General features: G+C 38.7%; 1 protein-coding gene across 1 annotated transcript; it reads right to left on the bottom strand.

The window, feature by feature from the left end:
• Positions 1-21,918: 21,918 nt before the first annotated feature.
• LOC122398427 lies at positions 21,919-25,020 on the bottom strand. The gene is made up of 5 exons (XM_043398260.1): positions 24,888-25,020; positions 23,942-24,331; positions 23,393-23,535; positions 22,040-22,584; positions 21,919-21,922 (listed from the first exon to the last, which is right to left on the bottom strand). The coding sequence occupies exons 1-5, from the start codon at positions 25,018-25,020 to the stop codon at positions 21,919-21,921; spliced, it is 1,215 nt and encodes a 404-aa protein (XP_043254195.1).
• Between the last annotated feature and the right edge of the window lie 1,131 nt (positions 25,021-26,151).

The following is a 26,151-nucleotide window of genomic DNA, read 5'->3' on the forward strand; positions in this document are numbered from 1 at the left end:
GCACGAACGAACGCGTTCGGTCGGTCTCGGTCGCCTTCGCGTACAACACACACATTGCCCCAATTCAACGTTCGGGCACATTCGTGCGTCATCGTTCGGTAAATGTAAACACACCCGAATGCGAACGACCAGCGTTCGTCCGCCTTCAGTCTGCTGTATTGCACGAAATTCGCTGCCAGGTCTTGTCCGTTCGCCTTTATATTCGCGAACTCATCGATTATCAATAGTTTGGTCCTGGTCTTGACTCCGTGTAGCGCTGATGACCACGGTTAACGCTGATCTGTCCATAAATACAGAACATACTGGGTGGGGAAGACTTCCTTGTTTTTAAAAATCGAAGAGCCTGTTCTGAAGAGAATTGATCGTAACTTTATAAAAATGTAAAGTTTTACTATAGATAGATTCATATAAATACTAATGGATAGAAACTAGACTGGCTAGACTGGCTTTTCGAGAAAAGCATTTGCTATTTCTGGTAGCTAGCGTTAGAAGCGATAATGGATAAGTATTAAAATCCAAAAATGGCAGATACGCGTTTGATGTATGGGCTTGGCGAATGCAATTTTAGTCGGAGCAAGACGGTTGTATGTGGATCGTTACCCTAAGGGACGTTTGCCAAATAGGAGAAACGTCTGCCAAATGGGAGACATACCAGAGATTACACGAACGCCTCTCAGATACAGGTTCGTTTAGAGCACGAGTGTCACACGATGGTAGAAATCTCTGAAATTTTAGCCTCTGTTTTCACAAATGATTATGACGTGCTGTATTGTTTTAAACAAATTCGAAACCAGCAATCTAGTCACTCAAACTCCACTATAATTTTACATGAAGTGTAACATATTTCCATTTCATAATTTTAAATTCCTTATAGAGGATAGTACACTCCGATATTAGGGCTACTTGATTACATACACAATATTGTATATTATATCTGTGCAATTAAAATTCCTGTGTTATTATTCAGTTGTGTACGAAATCAAGTTACGACTCGTTAATTATCGAAGTAAATTTTGTCGGAGTTCATCATATAATTTGGCGTGAAATGACCCTTAGGTCAACGCAGGTGTGTCATGATCCTGGGAGTGCACATAGAGTTTTGGGTGCTTAGCGACGGCTGACACGAGAGTATGGTGTATATGTATATCGGTGGGGCGTTTATCACTGCATCACAGTCTGTCTGTTGCGAGCGTACGCTGGTATCGAAAATCCAAGAACAAACATTGAGTCGATCAACGAGGTCGTTTGTTATTTTTACTGTGTAGCTTCATCGACGTTCTATTTAGTTTGAACAATTTCCACAAATAGTTTTGGTGTAAGACTTGGTTTGGTCTGGGTTAGGTTCTTTGTTTGGTCTTTGTTCTTTCAGTAAATAATGTATCTTGGGCTCCTTTACCAGGAGAGTAGTGGAGAATAACCAAGCGCGAACGAACCCCCCGAGAGACAGGTTGAAGAATGAACAGTGTGTAAATCGTAACAGAGTAAGAAAGTTTAGAAAAGCGAAAGTTAAGATTTAGCACGTTGAAAGAAAGTTAAAGACAAAAAAAAGACTACAAGAGCATAGAGGTAGTGAAATTTAGCTGTTAAAACTGGGTCTATAGTGGACCCAAAAATTGATAAAAAATAGAGGGTAGGTGAGGCAATTGCAGATAGGTACATAATGAATACATAAAATCAGACAATACATAATTTATCCCAAGAAGTTTGCACCCTCGCGTACTTAAGGGATGATTCCAGTGCATCGGTTCTAAAAACAGGCGTTTAACACGAATTTTGTTGGCCAAACTATCAATCAGATAGAATAATATCTATTCTGATAAAAGAAACACGATAAAAGCACGAACGAAGAGTAGAAGTTCCGAAGTCTTCTCGCCGCATAGGTTTTGAAAGCTGATCACGAGTTTATGGGCTGATAAATAGAAAGCATCTGCATCGTTGCAAATGCAACGTATTGGAAATACTAGAACGTATTGTTGGTACAAAATTGCACAACGTATCGATGCCTTTACGTCAGCTTTCCCGTGCGGGAACGCAACGTCTTACGGGGCTTCGCGGAACATTACGATGCCGCGATCGGTTGCTTATTGCCGGTGAAAAGTAGCCGATACGTCGGCGGGGGAGGACGTAGCGTAAAAGTCAGCGTCGTGGCTAAGTTTGCGCGGGCGAAAGAGGGTAACGAGGTTGTTGACACTTTGCTGTACGTTCCATCTAGGTGTTTCGACGTTTTCGTTGTCAGCGTGTACGTCGGGGCGTCGATGGTGCCACGAGAATGCCGATCAGGGAAGCTCCTCCCTGAACGCGGTTTGCATTTCTATTTTGCGTTTCCTCCGCGATGATATCGCCCGATATGAATTGTTCGAACGCGAGGGGCACCGCCACCGTATCGAAAATGTGCTACCAGGGTGGTCCGCGACATATTGCATCTCCAAACGAATTCACCACCCAATGTGAAATAATCGCTCACAATATGAGATTACAGTTCCACTTTATTTTACAAATTCAATTTTTGATCTGTACAATCCTGACACAGAGTAATAGATGTCTTCAACGAGACACCTGTTGATTTCCCAAGACGATTCGTTCGTTTGCTCGATCTTAACTCTTTGCAGCACTGGGACTAGCTTGGGTGGTCAGTAACATGTTCGGTAAACCAGATACCGTGACGACATTAGTTCTGACAAATGGTGTTCCACAGCACTGTAAACAGATTGTAGACAATCGATACATGCCGACGATAGGATCAAATTAGACTTCGGAAATATAGATGGCTGTCACGTCGGATCGTAAAGGGTTAACCGCGTGAATCGAGGACTATACCGGGTGGCGAAGGAAAAGGGACTCCCGTTGAGAATCTCTGACGAATCGTTGAAAGAAAGTTCCTGCAACGATTTCGAAATCACCCCAGATATTCATGTTCCGTCCGCGCGAGTCCGTCACTTTGTCTGTCAGTCTGTCTGCCTGGCACGTCTTTTCCCTTTCGCGAGAATCCGGGTGTTTTATTCCGCGAGGCATTCAAACGGTTTTCACCGACTTGACTTTGCGCGCCGCGACTCTTAAGTGTCCCCCAGTTTTCGACTCCAGTGTCCGTCGGCGTTTCTCCGTGCAAAAGGGGGCCCCAGTTGTGTCAAATGATTGGCAAATCGCGATACCGCGAACGCCATTCAGCGTGGCCCGTCGCGATTAGGGCTGCGACCGTTCGAACGACCATTTGTTCCCGTCGACGCGTGTTTGGCACTGGTTTGTCCCAATCTGTTTCTCTGACAACATCATCGATTACCAGAGTCCACGGTTTCTTCGCCAACGACGAATGTAAAGACTCGTTCGTAAAGTCGTTTGTTAAATTCAACTAAAAATTTACAACTACAAATACGAGCATTTATTTATATTTTATCCTGGCAATTCGATCGTTTCGATACGCGTATCTTGCTGTTCGTGATATGACAATATGTATACACTTGTACTTTTATAAGATTGCAAGGAAAATGATTCACCGGAGCGGGTTGAAAAGGTTAACGAACGTCCAAATTTATATTCCGTGCTCGTTGTTCCGCGATACTCTTATGTCTCGACGTCGTGCACTTGCCCGTTGTGTCCGATGCAGACGGTGCACGTGCACGTACGAACACGTATTATAATGAGAAACCGTTAGATCTCGTGCCCGATTAGCCAAATGGAAAGAGGGAATCCTTGCGAGCGTAGTCGATGCAACCAGTGGTTGCACTCCGTTGGCGCAACAAACCATTTCTCGGCGAAGTCGGCGATAGTTGCATTCAGAACGGAACAGAGATTGTTCGAGATTTTTTCCAAGTCTACCTCATCTCGATGTATTTTCATAACTCTTTCCTCGTTAGATTTCTTTTATCACGGTTAATGCGTGTTTTCTAAGAGGAATCGACAAGCACGGTATCGATCCGGATCTTTGTTTTTAAAATTACGCACTGCCAGGGATTCGTTTTCTTTAATTCCACTGCAGCGATACTTTCAAGCATGCATTTAACAATTGTTCTAAATTCTACTCAACTTTCCAGAGCGTTTAGAGAAAATTCGATGAAGTGACAGGATAAAGAACTTTGTTAAATTTACAGAAGATCAATTAATTTAATTTTCACACATATGTTTTGTATAGAATTAACAGGACGTTAATTGTCCAGTATAGGCTTCGTAAATATTTCTGGTCCAGTTCGATCATTGTTTTAATAAAATAAAAGTAGGGCAGTATTTAACAAAACTCGAGGTTTGCGGATAATAATACGCTTTAATGCTCACAGAACTCGTTTTCTCCAACTTGTTTCTCTTTTATATAAATGTGTTTGGATACACACGTTTGTTTAGACAAATGTGTTCAGATACATTTAGCTATCCACTAATCAGATACACGTGTTTAGATAAACCTGTTTTGATACATATGATCTTTAAATATTTTACAATTTGAAACAGTATAAGATGAAACGTGATGATCCACGATGACAAATATGATGTAACATCTTCTCTTGATACTAGAAATTACATATGCTCGTTACGTGATTTTGTCACGTGTAATGTAATGCATACGTGAACATAATACTTTAAGCACAACGAAAGAATATATTGTAAGCACAGCCTTCAATTATTCATGTAATTAAAATTTTTTTTTCGTATAATATTCTCCAGTTTTTCGTACTAGATGCTACGAGCTCCAAGCTTTGTTCTATCTAGAAAAAAATTAAATTAAATTCAATGAATAATTATACTAGAAAATATTATCCGTGTTTACTTAAATTCATCAATCAATTTTTGCATTCGTCGTAATCGAGGAAATCAATCAGCCATTAAGAATAACGCGACACAAGATGAAAACTATAAAGAAATTAAGAATGCTTACCACTACTGTGGTAAGAATTCCAAGAATGTCACTGTCTAACAACGTTTGCAGCTATGTAATAATTATCAGGTCGATTACCTCACGAAGTTGGTTAGAATTCAAGGATACTTGCCAATAACGAAATTCGCCCGGAGTGTTAGCTGCGTAACGGTACGAGATTTACTATAGTTGCTGATCTAAGTGATCGTGTAAGTTTAGGGTATGATAGATTCGTTACGAATTTTATCGCCAGGGGCTACAATAGTTTCTCGACTTTCTATTATCGATTCTTGCTCGACTTTCATAGCTTCAACTTCTTTTCGAACGATACTTATTGTACGTAATTTTGTAGGTACGTTTTGCGAAACAAAAAAAAAATTATGAATTATATAACAATTTTATACATATATGCATATCAAAGTACTACGCTTCAGGGTTGGTAACTCTATAGAAATAGAATCGTGATAATATCTGTCTAAATATTTTTGGGATCTAGTGTTTATATAAACAGATTTAATACACATAAATTCTTATAATTATTCGTGCAACTTTAAAGGAAGTAGTTACATAGCTGTTGGTAATTCTGACTAGTTGCTATACCTCACCGATTCCACGTACCGCGTACTTACGTGTCTGCTTCCGTATTCAGACATGTCACCTTTTAACAGTTATCGTCATCGTAACAAATTCGTAATGTTGCTTATGGTCGATCGAAAAGGAATTTGTAACTTCTCGAGCGAGCACACTACAGTGAGAATAAAAGAAGAAAAAAGAATCCATGCTAATACGATCTCAAACACGTGACTAAAATGCTAATTAAAATGGTACTTCTTAAACCGTACCGTTCGAGCAACTTCCACAGTTTGTACAATTGTTCGTAAAACCCGAGCAATTTTCTCAAACAACCGAGGCAATCGCACCAGTAATCGTCAGTTTTCTTATAAAATTAGAATTATGCACTAGATTTTATTAGCCTGTACAACGAAGTTTCTAGTGCATTCAAATCGGGGAAATAATTTCGTTTCGCGGTTAACGTGCCTCTGTCGATTTCACGGACGACGTAAGGATATTAAAAGGAATTAACTCGCTGTGAAATTATGCGCGTTCCGTAAATTCATGGACAACTCGTTTCACTATATTTATCGAACAACCGAGAAAACTGCTTTCGATTCGAGAGCATCATTGAGTTTCAAGGGCACGGAGATTAACCGCGTTGGAGCATACCGGTAGAAATTTTTCTGGACGAACGACGACGTCCGTGGGCAAAACTGCGAACGACATTAGTCTCCAACGAACCGGCATAATGCATCGCGTTGCGACACAATGCCGCCAGCTACTGCATTTGCACGTGGCTCCGCGTGTAGGCGTCGCTTAGAGCGATCCCGTTGGCAAAATCGGCGTCTGAGAACGTTTACGCGAAGTTAATGCGAAAGTAGTCGACGAATAAAGCTGACATAATTCATCAAGGAGTTGGAAAAAGACATTTGTCTAAAGCTGTGACGAGACACTAGTCGCTTGGAAGCCATCACGCACTTTGGTGGTAAACGATGCGGCAAATCCGTAACTCCGCTTCCAAGCGGCTGAGGTTTCCGTTCGAAGAGAGAAGCGGCGTTTGTAGACGAGTGGAAACGGAAATAAGATCACGGAGAATCGATCGGGGAGAAAGTAAAATACAAAGAGAGAGTAGGAGATAAGTGATCGGTGGAGGGGGGTAATTAGGAGTAGTAAACAAATTGAAAATGATAATGCAAGCGAGATTTGAAGTCGAGAAAGGGTTAGGAAGATCGAGCGAAGAACGAGAGGCGATAGACAGGAACAAAGTACAGTTAGGAATCGACGAGAATGCTACCACCAAAATACGCATTGTTTGCATTTTGAAACATTAAAATCCTCTAATCCCTTCAGGAGTTATGATGCTTTAAAGATAAGCATAAACAGACATTATATTTTCGTTAAGGAATTTTTTTCTCGAAAGTGCGTAGGATTTCGGGGGTATATCTATTCACCAAAAATGTTTGTAATCGACTCCTGCAACTAAAAATAATTTTTTTAGAACGATTTGAAATTTTTCAATTTCGTCGAAAAATTTCAGCACCCTCTGTCGATTTTTCTTAAAAATTTGTTTTCGACTTTTAATAAACACAACCATGGGTAATGTAGTAATACAATTTATTAATAAAAAATGAAATACATAAAATTCCTATGCTTTATTCGTCAACTGTTTAATGTCGACGTCACTGCTGTGACTTATATATTTTAAGGGTTAACTCTTTAGGTTCGTTATTGTCGTTGTAAGACAATGGTTTGTGCGATGAATAACTTTTTATCAGATATTTTTGTCGTGAAAATATTTGGCGTAACTGTTACTTTCAGTCGCTGGGAAAAAATCCCCCGGGAAACCGTAGTCGTTGCGTCCGATGTGTCAGCCGCGCTTGTGTGCGTACGATAATTGTCCGTTTAATAATCGTATGCATGCAAGGAGTCGACGGCACGGCATGCATCAGTGCAGCACACGTACAGCCTCCATAGACCGACGGTTACCTGTGGAATATCTAGGGCGCAGCGTGAAGTGGTTCTCCTTGGGCCGCCGATGCCGCATTCCGATCCATGCATCTCCCGCCAGTTACTTTTTTCCCCTCTTTCTCTCTGTCTTTTCCGAGCTTTTCTCCTTTCTCACACGTTTTCCCCGTTCTCTGTCTCTATTTTCCACGGTGTCCCTCGAAAAACGCCTCGTTTCATCGTTCCTCATTTACCCGGCGCTTTAACCTTTAACGGTTCGAAGGTGGGTCGATCGTGACCCGCATTCTGTATTTGTCATCAGGCGATTCATGAGATTACTTGTAACGAGTTTTCTAATAACAGAACTTTGAATCGAAATGTAATGAAACAAAAGATTATCTGCTACTAATTTTTATGTGGATGACATGATTAATTCTCAAGATTGATTGTTAAAGAAAATGAATCTAGATAGGACTAAAATCGTGGTCATGCTAGTTTCCAATTGTCTAAAAACAAAGTTTCCTCTCCGTGGACTATTTGAGGGGTTTGGTCTAGCCTGTATCTCACCAATAATGAGAACAGTCTGTGTACTAAACAAGAGACACAACGTGGCCTCGCAAGAAAAAGTCAATTAATTTCCCAAAATTTTATTAAAGTATAAAAAATAGAAATTACAGATTTTTCATCGCGATTAGGACGTTTTAGTCTCATCGTGACGACCTACCGCAGTCCGAATGTCGCGTGTTCAACACGCGTAATCCACAGCTAATGTTGCGTGAAACAATTCGATGTCTGCGAGTTTGTATTGTACACGCGTCAGCGTCGCTCGAAAATTGCACGAACATCGTCCAGTGCTCGGTCAGCCTAATGCTGGAGCGGATCGAGTACCGGCACTGAATATATTTAGACGAGACGAGACGGTTTCTTCCGCGATCGTATCGAAAATAACGCGGCGACCGGTTCGCGGCCGGCAAATCGGCCGCCGACACGCTTGGCAAGATGAAAGAAATGTATGAAAGAGCACCGGGAAACGCAGGGTGAAAATGTAAAACCGTGGCTGGACTCTGGTGGGAGGGAAATACGTTCGATTTACATACTATGGAAAGGTGTGCACGTGGTTCGTTTGCTCTTGTTCTCGCACGCATTCACGCTTTCTCCCGAGATTTCGCGGCGGTTGACACGTTTCAATTTTGACCCTGTTCGATTTATGTGCCTGACGGACTGACTATTCCATCCTATAAGTCCAGATCAAATTACTTTGTTTCGCGTTAGAAAAAATAAGAAACAAATAGTCACTTTCAATTTCAATTTTGACCCTGTTGGATTTATGTGTTATAAAACGATTTAGAAATATTCCTAGTTCTCGTTGACTATTCTACAAATCAGTCAAATTTTTTAGTTAATTGAATGAAACATTGGAAGAAGTTCCGTGTTTTACGTCCCGCGTGTGCACCACCACATTTCGAACGATTTCTCAACAAACGGGTAGATTATGCAGGGCTTATTAGCTGGCCAACTCGCTCCCCAGACTCGAAAACAATTGTTTATTCAACACCCATTGTCAGTGTTGAAATATTCGATCACCGCGTACAACGAGGCTGCCAACGAATCCGACAGATACCAAGCGTCTTTTAAAGATTGAGAAACTTTATGGTATCGACGACTGCTGTTGGTAGCCTTTTTTGTATGTTTTTATAATTACAATTCTTCAAAAAATCAATTTAAAAAATTCATTGTATACGCGTACAATAGAGTACGAATTCTACTTCAGCGTAAGTAGAAACAGTGGGTAGTGGACAGACCTAATCAGAGCAACTCGTATTCTATCGCTCGCGTATCCAACTATTCGAATTTAATTATCTCAAAAAACGAAGCTTCAAATGAAAAACTTCTATCCTTGATTTTTGGAATATTTTCTTTATAAAGAAAAACATCAAAACACATCAACAATTTGTTTTTACCTTTTTGTTAATATTAAGGCGTCGAAAGACACGTTTTGGTCGAAATGATGTTGAGACAAGTATAAAGATCAGCTAAAGTTCACTTGTCGATGTGTGAGTAAGCAAATGTAGTGCGAGTTAGAAGCATTGTTGGTCAGACTGTTAACGAGCTAATAATGATGACGAGCGAATTGTAGCGTTTCGCGATGCCGGGATGCACGAAGGTTGTTGATTATTCTTTGGTGTAATTTCCGTGCAACGACTACTTGACGTATGAAAGTGGAGAGCACGTTTCTTGTATCTTCGAATGTTGAAATTGTTGCGTCTAACCTCTTGACGGCCGACACCGCGAAATGGAAACTTCATTGTGCGTACGAAGACGCACGACTTATTATTTATATTTTTTAAATTATTCGTCATACTTTTCTCGATTACACGGTGGAAAATGTGATTTCTCCTAAATTGAGCAGATAGCATGTGAAAGTTAACGAGATTCAACAAGGGTGAACATCTGGTCAGCCCACTAATCATCTTAAAAAGAAAGAATAGATGATTGGCCGAGATCCGATAATATATTGGCGCGTTAAACGTGTTTAATATTGGAGTTGCGATCCAAATGAGACATAATATTATGCATTTTATACGATGCAAATATTAGAAATTTGTATTGGACTCTTTCCAACGCTCCTTCGTGCTTAGAATATGTTGGAAATCGAATAATAGAGGCGTATTTGGCCTAACCAACGTTCTATATAACAGTTTAATCGTATGGATATTCTCAAATCCTATCCGGATTAATTTTCTGTAACCTCTGACTGTGGAGATTAGTTTATTCAACTGAGTAGCGAGAAATCGTGTCAATCATACGTTCTCCATAGCGAGAAATCATGTTACTTGTATGACGTGGCAATCAGTGGGTTAATATTTGAATCTACTGATTCATTAAGTAGTTGACTCCTACGTAGGAGCCATTTTCCGCCAAGCATAATCGCGTCTAAGGCAGTAGGTTCGCTGGATCAGCAATACTGATGAGCCCATCAGCAGATTAGGTCGAAACGCCTTCACTGCTGGGAGCCATTTGTTTCTATTAAAACTTTCCTTTGGTAGACTAAAGTGCTTATAATAACTGAGAATTTAATACGAAAATATATGCTCGTACATACGATGAATCTACACGTTGATTATATAGATCGTATAGAAATAATAAAAACGTGTTTGTGTAGTTGCAAACATTCTTAAAAAAAAGGGGGAATGTAGCAACAGGAAACGGAGAAATAAAATTGTTCTACGTCAATGTGTGCTCGTTTCTAGGAATCCATTTTACACGAGGTTTATATCCCAGCATGAAATCGCTGGATTATCGCAATAATTCGCAACCGCGGTAATTCACCTTCGATTAATCAGAACTTTATGCACTTGGTGCATTACATAAACTTACGATGCTCTTACTTAACTGTAAATTGCCTTGTATCGTGTACCGAGGCATTGCAGTTTCATTCAGAGGAGCTATTCAGTCGATACAGAGAATCTATTATCTCGGTGCTCGATCTATCCTCAATAATAACGCGAATTATTCAAAAATATCTGTTTCTTTTCCTTTTTACGTACGTACAGTACGTAATCATTCGTATTAATAACAAATGAAAAATTAATAATCACACGATAGAAATTCCTTGATACCTTTCCTTTGGTTACGATGGTACGTTGCAAAATTGAAAATTTTCATTCGCCTTTGGGACTAATTTTAACGTGGCATATGCATCATTCTAAATTGATATTTACTTTTATAGAATTCATCAGAAATTGTTCCAAATGCTAATGAAAATCGAATTCCCAATTTTGTATAAAACTTAAGGGATGCCCCAATGTATTTCGAGAAATAAACAATATAAATATATTCATGCAGCAGTCGATGAGGATCGTAAAGGGGAGTGTTATGGGACAGGAAGTTATAGAACAAGAAAAATTCAAGGGGAAGGATAAATAAATAGTCGGCCGTAAAAAAGAGTGAATATTTTCCTTTTCGTTTTCCAATCGTAAAAAAACAAAATGGTGCCACGGCCACGCGTCGAGCCATCCTCTGCGCGTCCAATTAAGTCACAAATTAGGCGTTGCGCGTCTCGGTGCTCCGTGCTCGGTTCGTTTAATTGGAGACCAAGTCCCGATCCTCGTCGCCGTTGCGTCGAGACGAAAAGACGAAGAAAGCAGCCTTCCACCACGTCTGCCCGAACGGTGAAAGTCGTCCAAAATGTCACTGGAGTTTAACCTTACCGCGAATATGTACGCACAGCTGAGGTGTTCGCCGCCTGCGAGGCGAGGAGATAGGCGAGGCGAGAGGCGCACATATAATATGCCGTTGCGTAATTCACCTCCTGGCATAAACGCATCGGGATGAAACAGCGAGAATACATGGTCTCCCCGTAAGGTCGGACGCTTATAACTTTCGACCGTGCTTCGAAACCAGAGACTTCCACCGCCATTAACTTTTATCGTTACTTCGAACTTAGCCACGTGCACGATAACTGTAAAAAAAAAAAAACGTTATTTCCAATTGCAGCATCTCATTCACTATGTCCTAGAAGGAATTATATTTGGGGTGCTCCAAAGGTTTCTGTTTCGATAAATACAACGAACCCTCGAATTATTAATTACAGAAACGCTTTTCCTAAAAATGTTTGCTAAATTTTTTATCTACGAAGTCACGTGTCTTTCCTTCCAAGTAATATCCAAATATAAATTCGATATTTTTCCTTTTTTACGTAAATAATTTCCCCCATTTTCCATGATCGTTCGTAAAATTTTCAGGAATTAGTAAAACACATAATGGCTCAAATTAAAATTTTGCTTACGATGTAAACGCCATATGCATTTCTATGTCTCCATTTAACATTTATACAGGAGCGTTGTATAATACTAAAAATTACTTGGAAAGAATTCCTTCTGTCAATGTGTTCCCAGTGCTAGGAAGTAGATACCCACTGTTGGTCATCAGACGCATTGGAATTCTAATGTACATGTACCGGGTGATTTGATAAAAAGGTCGAAGGATGAAGAGGCAGATCTTTCAAATTTACAGTAACTTTCTAACATAATCGATTCTTTATATTTGTTGCAATTTACAGCTTTCTTTCATTTTCCTTTCGTAACTTTATATTTTGAATAATTCCTGTGTAGATTTTAACGACCCAATACGCGAGTCGTAATATTAATAAACGTTTTTTATTACGAACTTTTTATCAAACGCAACGTAGGAAAGTTTCCTCGCATTAGCAGACCTATTTGATTAATATCAGATTAAAATGCACGCTTACGTCCGCGAATTATTAGTTACATAAATATCGGGAGGTCTCCCGTTGGAAAGTGAGCGCACGGTATTAAGCACGAAATATAAATATTTGTAAAAGGTTGTAAGCGCGTTAAAGATACTAATGTAATCGGTGACAGGCTCCGGTACTTCCGTGTTACAGTTTTCAATTTTTATCTCGCGCTGTTTCGTTCCGTAATATTTTAACGGAATGTGTTTGCGAACACTTGAACGCATTGTTGAAAAGTGAAGAGAAAGGGAAAGTGGCCTTCCATTTCTCAAGCGTCTCCGTACAGTCGCTCACGCCATCGACCTTGCCACATGCCGATCGTTATTTTCCACAAAAAGACAGACAGATCATCGACATTAACAAACGCAGCGTCATCGATGTCAGAATTTATCGCCGTGCTTTCTCTTTTTCTTCGATGCCTCGGAAAAACGACCGACGGACCCGAAGGAAAATTTCATTCGGAACAACAATAACGAAAGAATGTTATTTTTCATGCTTCGTTTGCGATCTAAAAATAACTAAATGCGCGATTAATCATTACGGTATCAGCAATCTTATGCGACGTAGTTTTCCGAGATACGTGGGAAAAAGGAGGTTTTTTAATGAGTTTTTTCCATTGATGAAGTTTATTTATAGCCACTTTCTCGAAATTATTACTTGAATAATGATAAATTATTATGTAAGTGGTATAAATCCATATATTACGGTTACGTGTAAATGAAATATGTTCGTTGAATATAAATATAGAATGTATTTATTAGTGTTTGTAATTAAAACATGTACGTGAATAGTATCTCACAATGCAAATTGTTCGGCCGTGTTTGTTTTAGAAACTGAGACATACAACACAGAGTGCACCGTAGAACGATTTTTATTTATCTTCGCTCGAGATTTCTCTCGATTATAGTAAAAAATTACTAGAACTCGTTCTATTTTGCTCCTTTTTACTTTCCACTTGATCGAAAACGCTTCAAACTTGCAATTCAGCAAAATGATACGCGGGAAACTAATTTGATACTTGTTGAATCCTCGGACATCGTGCATGGATAATACTTTAGTCGGAGAAATTTTTCATAAATATCGTTATATATTGGTTTAACAACACACAAGTTCGGAAAAATGTAACACAGTGTAGAAGAAGCTAGGTGAAAGATCGAGGTTTATGTCAGCATTGCAACTTGATATTAATCTGGGAAGAATTAATATAGATATATTAACACCTACTAGATCTAGATATGATGCTTTTGCAATCAATGTAAATATATGTCACTTGATTATATAAAATAATCAATTACCCACACATTCAATAACATATGTATATATTTATATTAATTCTAATATTGTCCAATATTTTGCATCATTATTTATCAGAAAATAACAGTATAGAATATTTTTCCATACACCACAAGACAAAATGGTGGACGATTTTCAGTGCAAGTGGCTGATTGTTTCTTTTTCGTTGAACCGTGATAGAATTGAAATTTGTCAGCACGGAAAATGAATCGACATTTTTGTTCTTGCCCAAATTGCAAAGTCGCTCGATGGGAGACCGAGTAAGTCCGGGCGGGCTGTGTGTTAATGCGTTCCAGGAATTTGAGGAAAGTTTGCCCTCGCATGGCCCTCGCAGAATAGAAAGAAACAGTCCCCTGCGACTCCTCGAGTTCCTATCGTTGTTATCCCAAAACCGGATTTTCATTCCTCGGTGTACAAACCACGCTGATACGTCCCTGTCCGCCTATGCAGACCTCTTAGATAGCTACCTATCGGAGTTGCAAAACCTCCGGCAAGGTGACCTAGTTGTGCCTTCGATCGAAGTAGGTTGGAGAACCTCCAGATTCAGTTACACTCCTTTGTGCTCTTTGTTTCCTCGTCGTTCCTATGAATTGCTTCAACCCGTCCTTTGCTTCTAATAAGAATAATCAGAACGTTGACAATCGAATAAAACGCTGGTCTTGAAACCCAACTTCCTATGGTGAAATTAAAAAAATTGCAAAAATTAGAAATTATTATACATTTAACGTCAATAAGACTAGAAAAATTATTTTCATCCAGAGTTAATACTATTCCAATTTTTATCCTTCTTCGGGGGTATAAATTCGAAGAATATTTATCATAATATTGATAAAATAAAAAGTAACAAAAATATATGCGTGGGAACGTCTTCTCGGTTATTTTATTATTTAATTTCGTACGTACAAGGTAGGTTCGAACAGAAGATCAGAGGTGAATTCATGGATGCTTAGCCTCCGTCTGAGAGTAGTATTTTCTATTTAAGCGTGTCGATGTAAATAGTTCTGAATAGGTTCTACTGTTGCACGAGTAACACAAATAGCATGGCAGAAAGGTAGGAAGAATGGAATGGGTAAAGAAAGAGAGAATCCGAGGAATTCGAGTCACACCTAGAAGCAATGACTTCCAGGAGATATGTACCTTTCGAAGCGAAAAAATCGCCGAGCGCAATGGCGAGAGGTGGGCGAGGAATCCTACAGTGTCTTCCTTCGTTTATTCTTTTTTCTTTCGTTTTTTTTATTTTTCCTTCGTTCCTTTGGTTCGCAGCCTTTCTATACCGTGCGTAGAATTCTCTTGGAAATACGGACGTCTGCGTGCAAAATTCTACGGACATTGTGTGTCCGATGTGTCACCCGCGAGAAATGCAGTTAACCCGCCCACGCGGTTTCGCGGGAACTCGGCCCTGAAACAATGTGTTCCTCGAAGGGTGCATGACCGAAACGCGACGAAACGATACCTCGACGCGTAGCAGTTTCGCGTCCGGGCATTTACGCGTGCCATAAGTGCCACATTAACCACGATCTCGCGAGAATGTGACTCTGGGTCGCGTGGCCAGTTTCAATAACCGTAGAATCTGCGAATAAACTATTTTAAACTAAAACAAGATAATCGAAACGACAAAAATTCGTGTCGCTTGATCCACTAAATATTTGGCGCGTAGAAATTTATCGCGTTTCTACTCCAATTAACAATTCATACGGAATAATTTTTTTACGTGTTTAAAAGTGAAACTTCATCTTGGACTATCGAAATCCCTGAACATCGAACTAATTTCTTCTCTAATTTCCATGAAGAAAGAAATTAATACGCTACCGGTAATTAGACTCTTACTTCGCGTAGTAATGAACGCAATTATTACTACTTCGTTCGTTTCATTGATGGCGTGAAATTAAATTTTCCTCGTACACGTGGTTCGCAGGAAATTTTTGCTTCTTTATTCATTTTTCTAGCGATGGAAATTGGCGCGTTATCCGGTAATTGGATTCTTATCTCGATTAATGATGAATAATTAATGATTCGTGTACGTTGCGATGCTCTATTAAATCGAATCCTTTTTCTTATTATTTGAACGCTTGTTTTAGTCAATTTCACCTAGTTTGTACGAACGAATTTAATTGTACGCTATTTGTTACAAAAAATATTTCACCCGGCGGTTCGCAGAATTTTTTAATTTCACATTCTTCGCTTAAATTTTAGAGGTTTGCTCAAAATTTCACTTCCATTTTCTACGTTCTATATTTTAAACATTCATGAGAGTCTAATGATATGTGATAGCGCACAGTGAGTAACATGTTTACGATACTTAGAAAGACTACCGTGGAAAGACCAATCGAGAGATAAGCTACTTTTACTGTAAACTTTCATAGATTTCAGGTTGCCTTCATTCTGCTCCCGGATTTATATAATATTCACCGATAAAAATTATAGTCAACGACCATGTAGCGATCCGTAGGTGTAACGCACAGGTATCTCGAGCAATGTAAGATATCCTGTTCGTTCGATGGTTTTAATTGATTAGATCACGCCTGTGTTAACCTGACGGAATGTTCTCTTTGACCATAAAATAGCTTTTAATGAGCTTCACTTCTGAGGTAATTTCGTATTTAATTTTTGGTTAGATTCGAATTACATAAATTTGCAATTTAATGCTATTTATAAAAGATATTGATAAACGATTGGTACCTGTAAACACTAATTTGTTAGGTAATGAATTCTTACTTCGTTCAATAAAATTGAATAAAACAAAATAAGCTGAGAATATAATACAAGTAATATAAAAATTATGTAAACGTGTAGTGTTTAATTGAGACTTCAAATATCCTGATAGCGCCAATTATTCTAAGACGAGTGGGGAATTTTGCTGAAAAATTTCACTCCGCATAGTTGAATATTCGTGATAAAATTTGACTCATTCCAAGGAAATGTTTGCCACGCGACACTAGAAACTCGCCGTGACACGTCAATCGTGTTTCCTCAAAGGTATGCGAGCAGAACACGTGTATCTCGTACCTCAGAATTCATGAATCTTACACATATCGTGGACCAGCGCGTATTCTGCGCCCATTTTCAAGCTTTATTGATTTCGAACCGGCAATATCAACGAGAATTTATAACATGCACAACGCGTGTACATAACGCAATCGAACGATCGACTTCCCCTTTCTGTTTTTTTCGACGATCGCGTGATCGATCAATCAAGACTTACGAGTTTAAGTTTTAATTATGAATCATATTTTTACCGCTATTCTTCAAGGACTTGCTTCCTTTGTTTCGTGCGTTAAAACTATTATGTAATTACGTTGGATATTCATTGAAACGTAATTTGAAAACCTAAGGTAGTACAACGTGGATTGTCCGATGGTTCGAATTTGATAAAAAATTCCATAAGTTTGGGAAATGGAATTAATTCGAATACGTAATGCAAAAATTTAACTTTTACTTTGTTAAAGCAACTATTTTAACAAGGTAGAACCCTGGCAATTCTCTGTGTCAGAGACGACACATAACATCCAATGTTATTTACAAAGAGCAATATCTTACGTAATTCTAAATAGGAAATATTATATAAAAAATGTTTAAATTACTGGAAATCACGCATTGAAAATGTGGTTAGAAAAAGCAATGTTTCTTCCTTGTGCTAGAGCCATCGTCGACTTCAGAGTTGAGTAACAAGTGATTACTTTGTAGATACATTCCTATGTTCATTAGTTAGTTAATCAGCATGGAGATTAATTAGAAATCATAAATTAGATTTGTAGCCTGCAATGATTCAATGAAAAATTACTGTACCTTTTACTATCCCTGTTCTATAATAAATTATACTATGAACTTGCAACGAAGACATTAAATAAAAGAAGAAAAAAATGAAATAAAATTTAGTGACGAAACGTTCTTTCAAAGGATGCAGTAATGCCAATAAATTAGAGTAAATTTAGAATTGAAAAGCTCGTTCATCATTGATAAGGAATAAAATAAATTTGTATTCTGAAAAAATATAAATTTATTATCACGTCATACAAAACGCAATAAAATTCAAGAAGCAAATAAACAAGTCAAGTCTTATACAGGGGTGGGTCCTTAAAAGCTTTTAATATGTCAATTTTTTAATTCTTAATTCAAAGGAGTCTAGTCTATTCAAAACACCAGTTTTACAGAGTCGTAAATAAATTATAGTTATGGATGTAATAACATGTCGGTAACTATTTAGGAAAGTTCAGCCAGTTTCAACGATCTTGTGAGATCTCTGCAGTGAAAGAAGAAAGAGAAAATCAGAAACGTTTCGAAAGAAACGCGTTGTAGAATCGATGAGAGATACGTCGCGGGAAGAAAAGATTTGTGAAAATTGTTCGCGAGTTTGCGGGGATACGGTGATTTGCGATATTACCGCGCGGTTCCTTCGTTGTGGAAAATTCCGGGAAAAAGAACAGCGCTGTCGGCCTCGACCTTTCCGGGAAAGCTTTCGAATTATGGCAAGCAAATCTCGCTAGGCGCAAAAGCCCAACGAACTTCTGATGTTTTGTGGCTGCAACGACGTGTTCAGTGATGGAATGTCTATTAACTCTCTGTTAGAATGTTCTTCGATTAGTTAAGCAACCGCAGCACAACAAACACTGTCGAAAGTGTTAGGGCACCAGCTATTTTTAGTAAAACTCTTGGGTACATAATTGTGACTAATCAAGATATAAGTAAATCTAAACACTGAATTTGAAATCGAACAGTGTCAAAATAATGAAATTAAACGTAACAATTATAGAAAACTGTATGGATCTCAGTAAATTCATGTAATGCAGGAGCGTTGAAATATAATGGATCTCCGAGCAGGGATTTATCTAATAAACTTAACGTTTATTCGAGCAACAGGGTCAGCTAGTTTCTTAATGCGCACCTGAATGGAACAGAACACACTGACAGCAAAGAGATATCACTTTCCCGGCTTTCTTGCTGCCACGCCCGACTACCGTGCTTTTGTACGAACTTGAACGAAACGCGTGGTCTCCGATGCATACTAATAAACAGGTAAAAAAAGAGACTAGTTCTAAATACCCACGAAATCACGAACGACCAGGGGAACCGACTTTAATCAGCTCCAACGACGTCCATTAAGGAGAAAACAGGAATGCAAATGAGGGAACATCACGAACGTTGCCCAAGTTCCACATTTCAAATCGTCCAATCTTAGCAGAATACCGGTCAGAGGATGCTGTAGAAATCGCAAGCGTAATTGAAACTCAGAATTTCACGAAGCCAAACATTTGCTTTTCCATTACCTTCGACTGTACTTTTTTTTTTGTATCTCAACGAAGAAGACCAAAATGATCGAAAGTTCTGAAAATCAATATGCCTGCACAGGTCTTTATATGTATATAAAACAGTAAAAGGAATAGTTAGTACTTTTTTTTGGAGAGAATACAAAAGTCTGACTGTAGCAAAGCCAGCAGATCTAAAAAAGGATGGCTCATTGACCGATTGTCTCTGACAGAAAGAAACGCTGTACAAAACCAAGGTGTGATGGTGTTACAAGAATAAAATGTTAAAAAAGCAATGTATATCATTGTTGAACTGCAAATACAAAGTTTTTTGGGGATTTCCACGCCATGTGAACACGTTACCCTTTTGTCCATTTTGGCTTTACAATCATAAACCATTTATTTTTTTATTAACATGTATCTAATGAGCTATTAGATAAAAAAAAATTTGGTTGGGTTTTTAAAAGGTCATTTTTTCAACATAACAGAAATACGTTGGAAATTATTTAATTTTAAAAGTCTTCGAATTAAACAATTTCTATCGAATTTGTGCACGTATATTTTTTGCATTTATTCTAAAAAATAATACGCGTTATAACATCGCAATGCCAAAGAAGCATTTATTACGCAACTTTGAAATTTCACGATGTAGTCGAGTGAAACGTACATTCGACTTTCTTCAAGTTTCTTTACTTTCATTTCTAAACGCTTTTAAGATTGCTTTCGACGGGCACATTTTTAGGCTATCGTATCTCGTTTTTAATCCAACGATTAAACAATTGTGAAATTCCATGTAGGAGTGTTAAAGTTCCGCTTGGTGTCGGAAGTCTATGCTAACGTTTCTTACGAGAATATTGTTCAAGGATAAAGAAAGGTTCGGTGAAAGAGTACACAAAAAGTTGAACAAAACAAAGATACTTTATAATGTCCATAAAATTTTATAATAATATTCACAATTCTGTGGTACGAAAATTTTAATGAAACATTGGTTTAAAATTCCCAAAAATATTCTAGAATTACGAAAGATAGTTGCTCGTAATGCTTGAATACTTTTTAGAATAAATATAAATTTAATTGAAATTATTGTGTGTAAATTATTTCATTATTTTATTCTCTATGTATGAACTATCCTTTTTTCTGATTGTACATATTATACATAATAATTTTCTTATAAGAAACGAATGACTTTTAAGAATCGTGGATATTATTGTTCATAGTCTGAATTTATCGAACATAGTAATTATGTTAATGATAATTTTATGGTAACTTCTTTACCGACGACTCGGGCAATGCAGAAACTGCATTTCGTTTTTACCGACACGAAATTATTGCAGTTGAGCGATGCACTTTCTCGGTATTCAAAGTGTAGACGAAATTAATTGCAACAATTCGCAAATTGAACATTTATAATACGAAATAAACGTTTAAATCGAGAGTATATACAATATTACACGTCGTACTGTTCATATTGTTTAAGAAGTAAAGTATATACAAATCAATTTAGTTATGAATCGTATAGATAAAATGTAGATGAACAGACTCGTGGAATATATAGCCTAGAAAAGGTTCAGGACAGTAAATCATTGGGAAATTAAAGGCTGACGTCGTGTTTTTTTTACCTGAAGCGAGTTCGGTGTAAATACTAGAAATACAAATTGCAAAAAGAAGTTTGGGTCAGGTTTAGGTATCCCCCTTCCTCACCCAATTCGACGTTCAACAAATTGGTTCGAGCCTATTAGGGTCGTTATTTGTTCCGTGAACGTTTAGGTGACTAGTATCGTAGGATTCGAAAATTCTAAGCTACGTATATACGTGTGTTTTTCTTAATTATGTTCTAATCATGTTCAAATTCGAGCAGAACAGATATGTTGCTGACGCCATCTTCTAATTGTGACAAACAGGTAACATGTTCGTGCATGTTTTTGTTGAATTATCATTGTTTGTGAGCATGATATCGAATTTTATAATCGATCTGTGTTATTTGTAAAATTCTACTAGATTGATGATACAATTAAGTCAGACTTAAAGCGTGATTTCAGCGTTGTGTGGGGTTGTAGAGGATTAGTTGAGGGAGTGAGATTTGAGAAACACTGTTCTAAAGTATTTCAGTAAATGTAAAATAGTATTAGTGTTTCTGATGTCTCTTTACGTGTCTCTTTTGAGATTTAAGGCTTTGTATCTTTTGGTTTCTGCTTCTGGAGAACGTTGAGGTACAGTGCCGCTCTCTTACAGTAAAGAACGAAAGACATATACGCTACTACAAATTCTCCGTTACCATCCAGAGGATACACGAATCTTTTTAGTTAATAACAATCTGGGAAAATCTTTAATTTATTTTAACATATCAATTTGTGTCACTATACCATATTTCCTTTTATAGAAACAAAGTGTTATTTTAGTATTCGAAATAAATACCCCTCCCTGTTGTATGTAAATATCTTCTATAATAAATTCACTTTGAGTACGGAAGATCTTTAGTAGCATATTATATTGTTGCATGCAACTGTCTCAATTAGCTTTATTAATATAAAATCGAGTTAATATTTCTAAAATTAAAAGAATATGATTCATTTAAAAACAGTTCTTAAAGCAGTTTACATTCGGTACACAAGAATAAAATACATTTGAATGTAAAATTAAATTTGGTCGTTGGTTCAATTTCATTTGCTGAAAAACATCGAACGCAGGGGAAAGTATCGAACTCGAGATTTAAGAAAAATCGATGCTTTATTTAAGTGATGAGCGTAGATAGTACAAAGCGTTAGTTCTAATAGTAAGTGACTCGTCGATTAGCTGAAACAGACAAAAATATAATCCATTAAATGGAATAGGGATTTCTCTTTCAAAATTATTAAATTTAGAGAATATTTTTAATTTGTTCAATGGTATAAGATCGCCCTAAAGACCTACCATTTGGCAACAGAGGGTGGTTGGCAGGATTCCGATGGTATGTCGTACATAAGCCCCGCGGAACATTGCACCAGTTGAGGATGACCGTTTCTACAAATCACCACGTTCGTACAGGCGTCGTTGAGCCTATGCACGATACCATTTTCACACGGTACCGAGACTAGGCTCGCAGGAATATTTTGCACCGTATTCCATGGATTCTGAACCGCCTCTAGCGGCTGTTGTTGCCCGTTGAAGAGCGATTCTTCGTCCCTGTTCATTTTCAATTCCTGGTACCAAGGATCACGATTGGTCCTAGTATTCAGCCAAGGGTTGACAGGATAAGATGATGATTGTGGAGGTTGAGAAGGTGGTCCTGGTTGTCCATAAGAGGGTGGCTGTTGGGGTGGAGAGGATTCGTAGGAAGATACAGGTCCATACGTTTGCGACTGTGGTGGAGGTGGTGGTTGTGTCAATGGACTGTTGCCTCCCGATGGAGTTGGGGGTGCAGGGGTTGCTGAACCTTTACAGTCCACGTTGTATTGGTAGTCGCAGACACCCAATAACTGTGGAATTTTTGGTCAAAGAAAAGATTTTGGTTATTATTTTTATTAGTCAAAGTTGTATGCATAGTAACTGGATTAGGTCCCTTGTTATCTTTATACTCGTGTATCGTGTAATTAATGCTAAAACTACCGGCAATTATAGTGTATTTATTTGCACCAATTAAAATGATAGATACGCGAAGAAATGCATAATGCAATAGAAATAAGTGTTCATTCACTCTCCTATAGAAAATTACGTCAAAAATTCAGTTGGGAAAATTTACTAGTTTTATTAGAAATTACGAATGGGTCATTTTGACTGCTTTGGTAGTTCTAGTGTTCAGACTGAATATTACCTACTGACTGTAGTAGCTTTTCTAGGCTAATAAAACTATTAACTTCCCAGTTTCAAAGCAAGAAAATTAATTTTTTGAGGTCATACTTGCTCTCGACAATAATATTGTCGTGTAAGAAACCATATCTTGTTTAATACAGATTATTTTAAATTTGAAAAGGTTTCGTTTATCTTTAAATTGTAACTTAGAAGGGGGCTGCTAAATTCAGTGCCTCTGGTAACATTGCAAAGTGAAATTTTAAGTTATCCATTCGCTAACCTTTTACCAGTTAAACCAGTTATTCAGAAGTCGACTACATTAATGTTGAATTTAATTTCCGAGCAACGATGCGGAAGTTTCGACCGTTCTGACCGTGAAGGATAGCGCGAGTTTAAGCGAAAGAGATTCTCACACGCGTACGACACACTCTGTCGTCTCGCGATTTAAAATTCCAGAAGTGCTCTAGGAACGAGTTAAGAACGAGTGTATCTTACGTCATTGTAGACCAGGCCGCGGGGGCAGCCGAACTTGACGGGCCTTCCGAAAACGCACACGTAGAATTCCGAGCAGTTCGTCGCACTTCTGTAGCGGCCATTCGACTCCGGGCACAGTTTAGATCCCGTGGGCAGAGACGGTTCTACGACATTCAAAAATATCGTTAACAGAAATTTTATACCTCCCACGACTCCGTTCGCGATTGCAAAACACTCGTAATTCTTTATTTTGTAACCGGTAATTATATTTTTTGATCGTGGACTCTCTCAATGAAGAAAATTTCTTTGCAAATCGTCGAAGTGTATTTATTTTTTGATTGTCGATAGCTTTTAGAGCAGGACCAATTTTTGTTTACAATATTTTCAATGAAATTATATATAGATAGAAGTATTTAGAATTTTTATAATGAAATTTTAAAATGTAGGAAATTTTTTTTTATGGATCATTTGGAGTAAAATTAATTCCCATAAAGTGTGTTTATGCCCTAATTGTCGATAGCTTGCAGAGTAGGAAAATTTTTGTTAGATTTTTCAACGTAATTTACTTACTTGGCGTAGGCAAGGGTCGACCGCCGCAGTTCACGTTGTAATCGTAATCGCAAACCAAATTAACCGCGTTGAAGAGCAGACCATCGGGGCAAGACTGTTCGATAACCACACCGTCCCAACAATTTAAATAATTAACACAGCTCTTAGGGCTCGGGAACTGTCCACGTAAACCGTAACATCCAGGCGGTGGTTGGATCGGTGCGGGTGTGGGAGTCGCTATGGGTCCGGGTAGCTCGTTCGTGTCTCCAGGGCCTGGAAGCAGCGGATAGCTTTGTCTTCCGCTCAACGTGCTTGCATCTTCCGATTCGGTGGTATTCACTGTCGGTTCCTGATTCCAAAAGTCCTGTTGCTTGTCCAGCTTCTGTAGCTCCACGAGGTCCCATACGTTTCCTATCGCAGTAAAAGCAAAAGGCAATCGTAAAGAAATCAAAAAATTGCTAAGAGATCGACTATTGTATTGTTCAAATGGGTGGTAAGGAAATCTAATCGACTTTGGGATTCTAATTGAACAGAATCTTCCATTTGTCTTTGATGAGCAAGTTTTCTTTTGAGGAAATAAATTCTGAAAGTACTGAATATTAGTTAATTAAAGTCGACACTATTTTTCAGGGTGAAACTGATATTTTATTTAACTTAATTCAAAGTAACAAATTTATAAATAATAAAAAATCAAAGCACCAATATACTTGACCCTTTGACTCTAGTCGACTCTAGGGTTAGTTTCGCGTCTTCTACTTGTCTCTAACAACTATCTTTTTCTAGCAAACCACATTTTTAAATTACTAAAATGTAACCAAATTACATTTCTCCCGATTCTGGACTCCAGCCCCCTTGTCTTTAGACTTCCGAGTTTACACCATTTTTCAATTTGATTCTACCAATTTCTGAAACACGATCCTTCCGAAACAGCGAAATTTCGAGCCCACTAACGACGAAAAGCACTAACCTTGAGATTGGCCGCGGTTTTGTGCGAGTTGCCTGCCCCCGAAGGCAGCGGCGGTCGAAGCCGCGGTCGTCGTACGTCTCGCAGCGTCGCAGAGGCCGAGCACGAGGGTCACGAATATCAAGATGAACCTCATCGTGGCCTTTGACCGTGTGATCGATGATATTCCGGGGGACAAGTACCCTCGAGGAGGCCTGACGTTGAACCCGCGCTAATCGTTGGTGGAATCGGTCGCGAGCACCAGTATCCGAGTCCTTGTACGATGTCCTGATGCTGGATGGTCTGGACCTGGTCGGTTCGAGGGCTTACATAGGGCATCCCCCACCATTCCTGCTTCGTAGGGAGTAGCTTTGCAGGACCCCAATTACACGGGCGCAGGATCCTGCGGCGAGACTCTTGCTCAGGAAGTGCACGCTTCTGCACCACTCTTGTTGCCGCTTAAATTCCCCTCCACTTGCTTGTCAGCGGGGTCGAAGAAGCCACAAGGACGCGATTCGGTGCGCCGATTGGGTGGATTCTTATTGGAGGAGATTTAGAATGACCGGTCAGTTGCTCGCGAGGTTAACGTGAAAAAAAGACAAAGATTTCGACGCGGTGACGGCGACGACGACCGCGTAGGATGTCAAGGTCCCCACCGAGAGATGTACGTACTTGGACACCGGAGCCTTTTCGACAATATTTTGTAACGGTATTGTCGCGAGTCGGTTCGCTGTTCGTTCAACTTCGCGGTTATTTTGATACCTTTCCTTGTATCAACCCATTACGTAATCCAGATCTCGCCTTACGCGACCGTGGAAGACATTACCCTCGACGAATATAGAGAATAGAGCTGGTACATGCATCCTTGTCGTGGAAAGTTTTTAACGCACCATCTATTTAGTGACTATCTACTGCAATGTTACTTAATGCAATCTCTCTAATCTATATATATAGTGAAACTCATGTCATCGTGAAAAATAATTCTTTTCATTCTTCATTTCGACGAGTTTTGACCGTTTTCTGGTCACTGATCCTTTCTTATCTAAATTCAACAGCAACGAAAGACACGTCCCTCAGGATTAATCAGAGCAAATAAAAATTTATTTATACGCTCGCTTTGCCTCAAGTGAACTTATTTCGGTACGAAAACTTGTCCGTTGGATCGAGTCGTCGACCCGGTCATAGTCGCCCGAGTCGACTTCCGGTTTTCGCGATTTCTGCAGAATCTTCGCGCACCTCGAGCAACGAAGAAAAAGTCTGATCGTTGAACCTGTGCGACTGAAAGCTG

This window comes from Colletes gigas, unplaced genomic scaffold (assembly GCF_013123115.1).
Source record: "Colletes gigas isolate AHSC1104 unplaced genomic scaffold, ASM1312311v1 Colletes_gigas_Sc00011, whole genome shotgun sequence".
Lineage (NCBI taxonomy): Eukaryota > Metazoa > Arthropoda > Insecta > Hymenoptera > Colletidae > Colletes > Colletes gigas.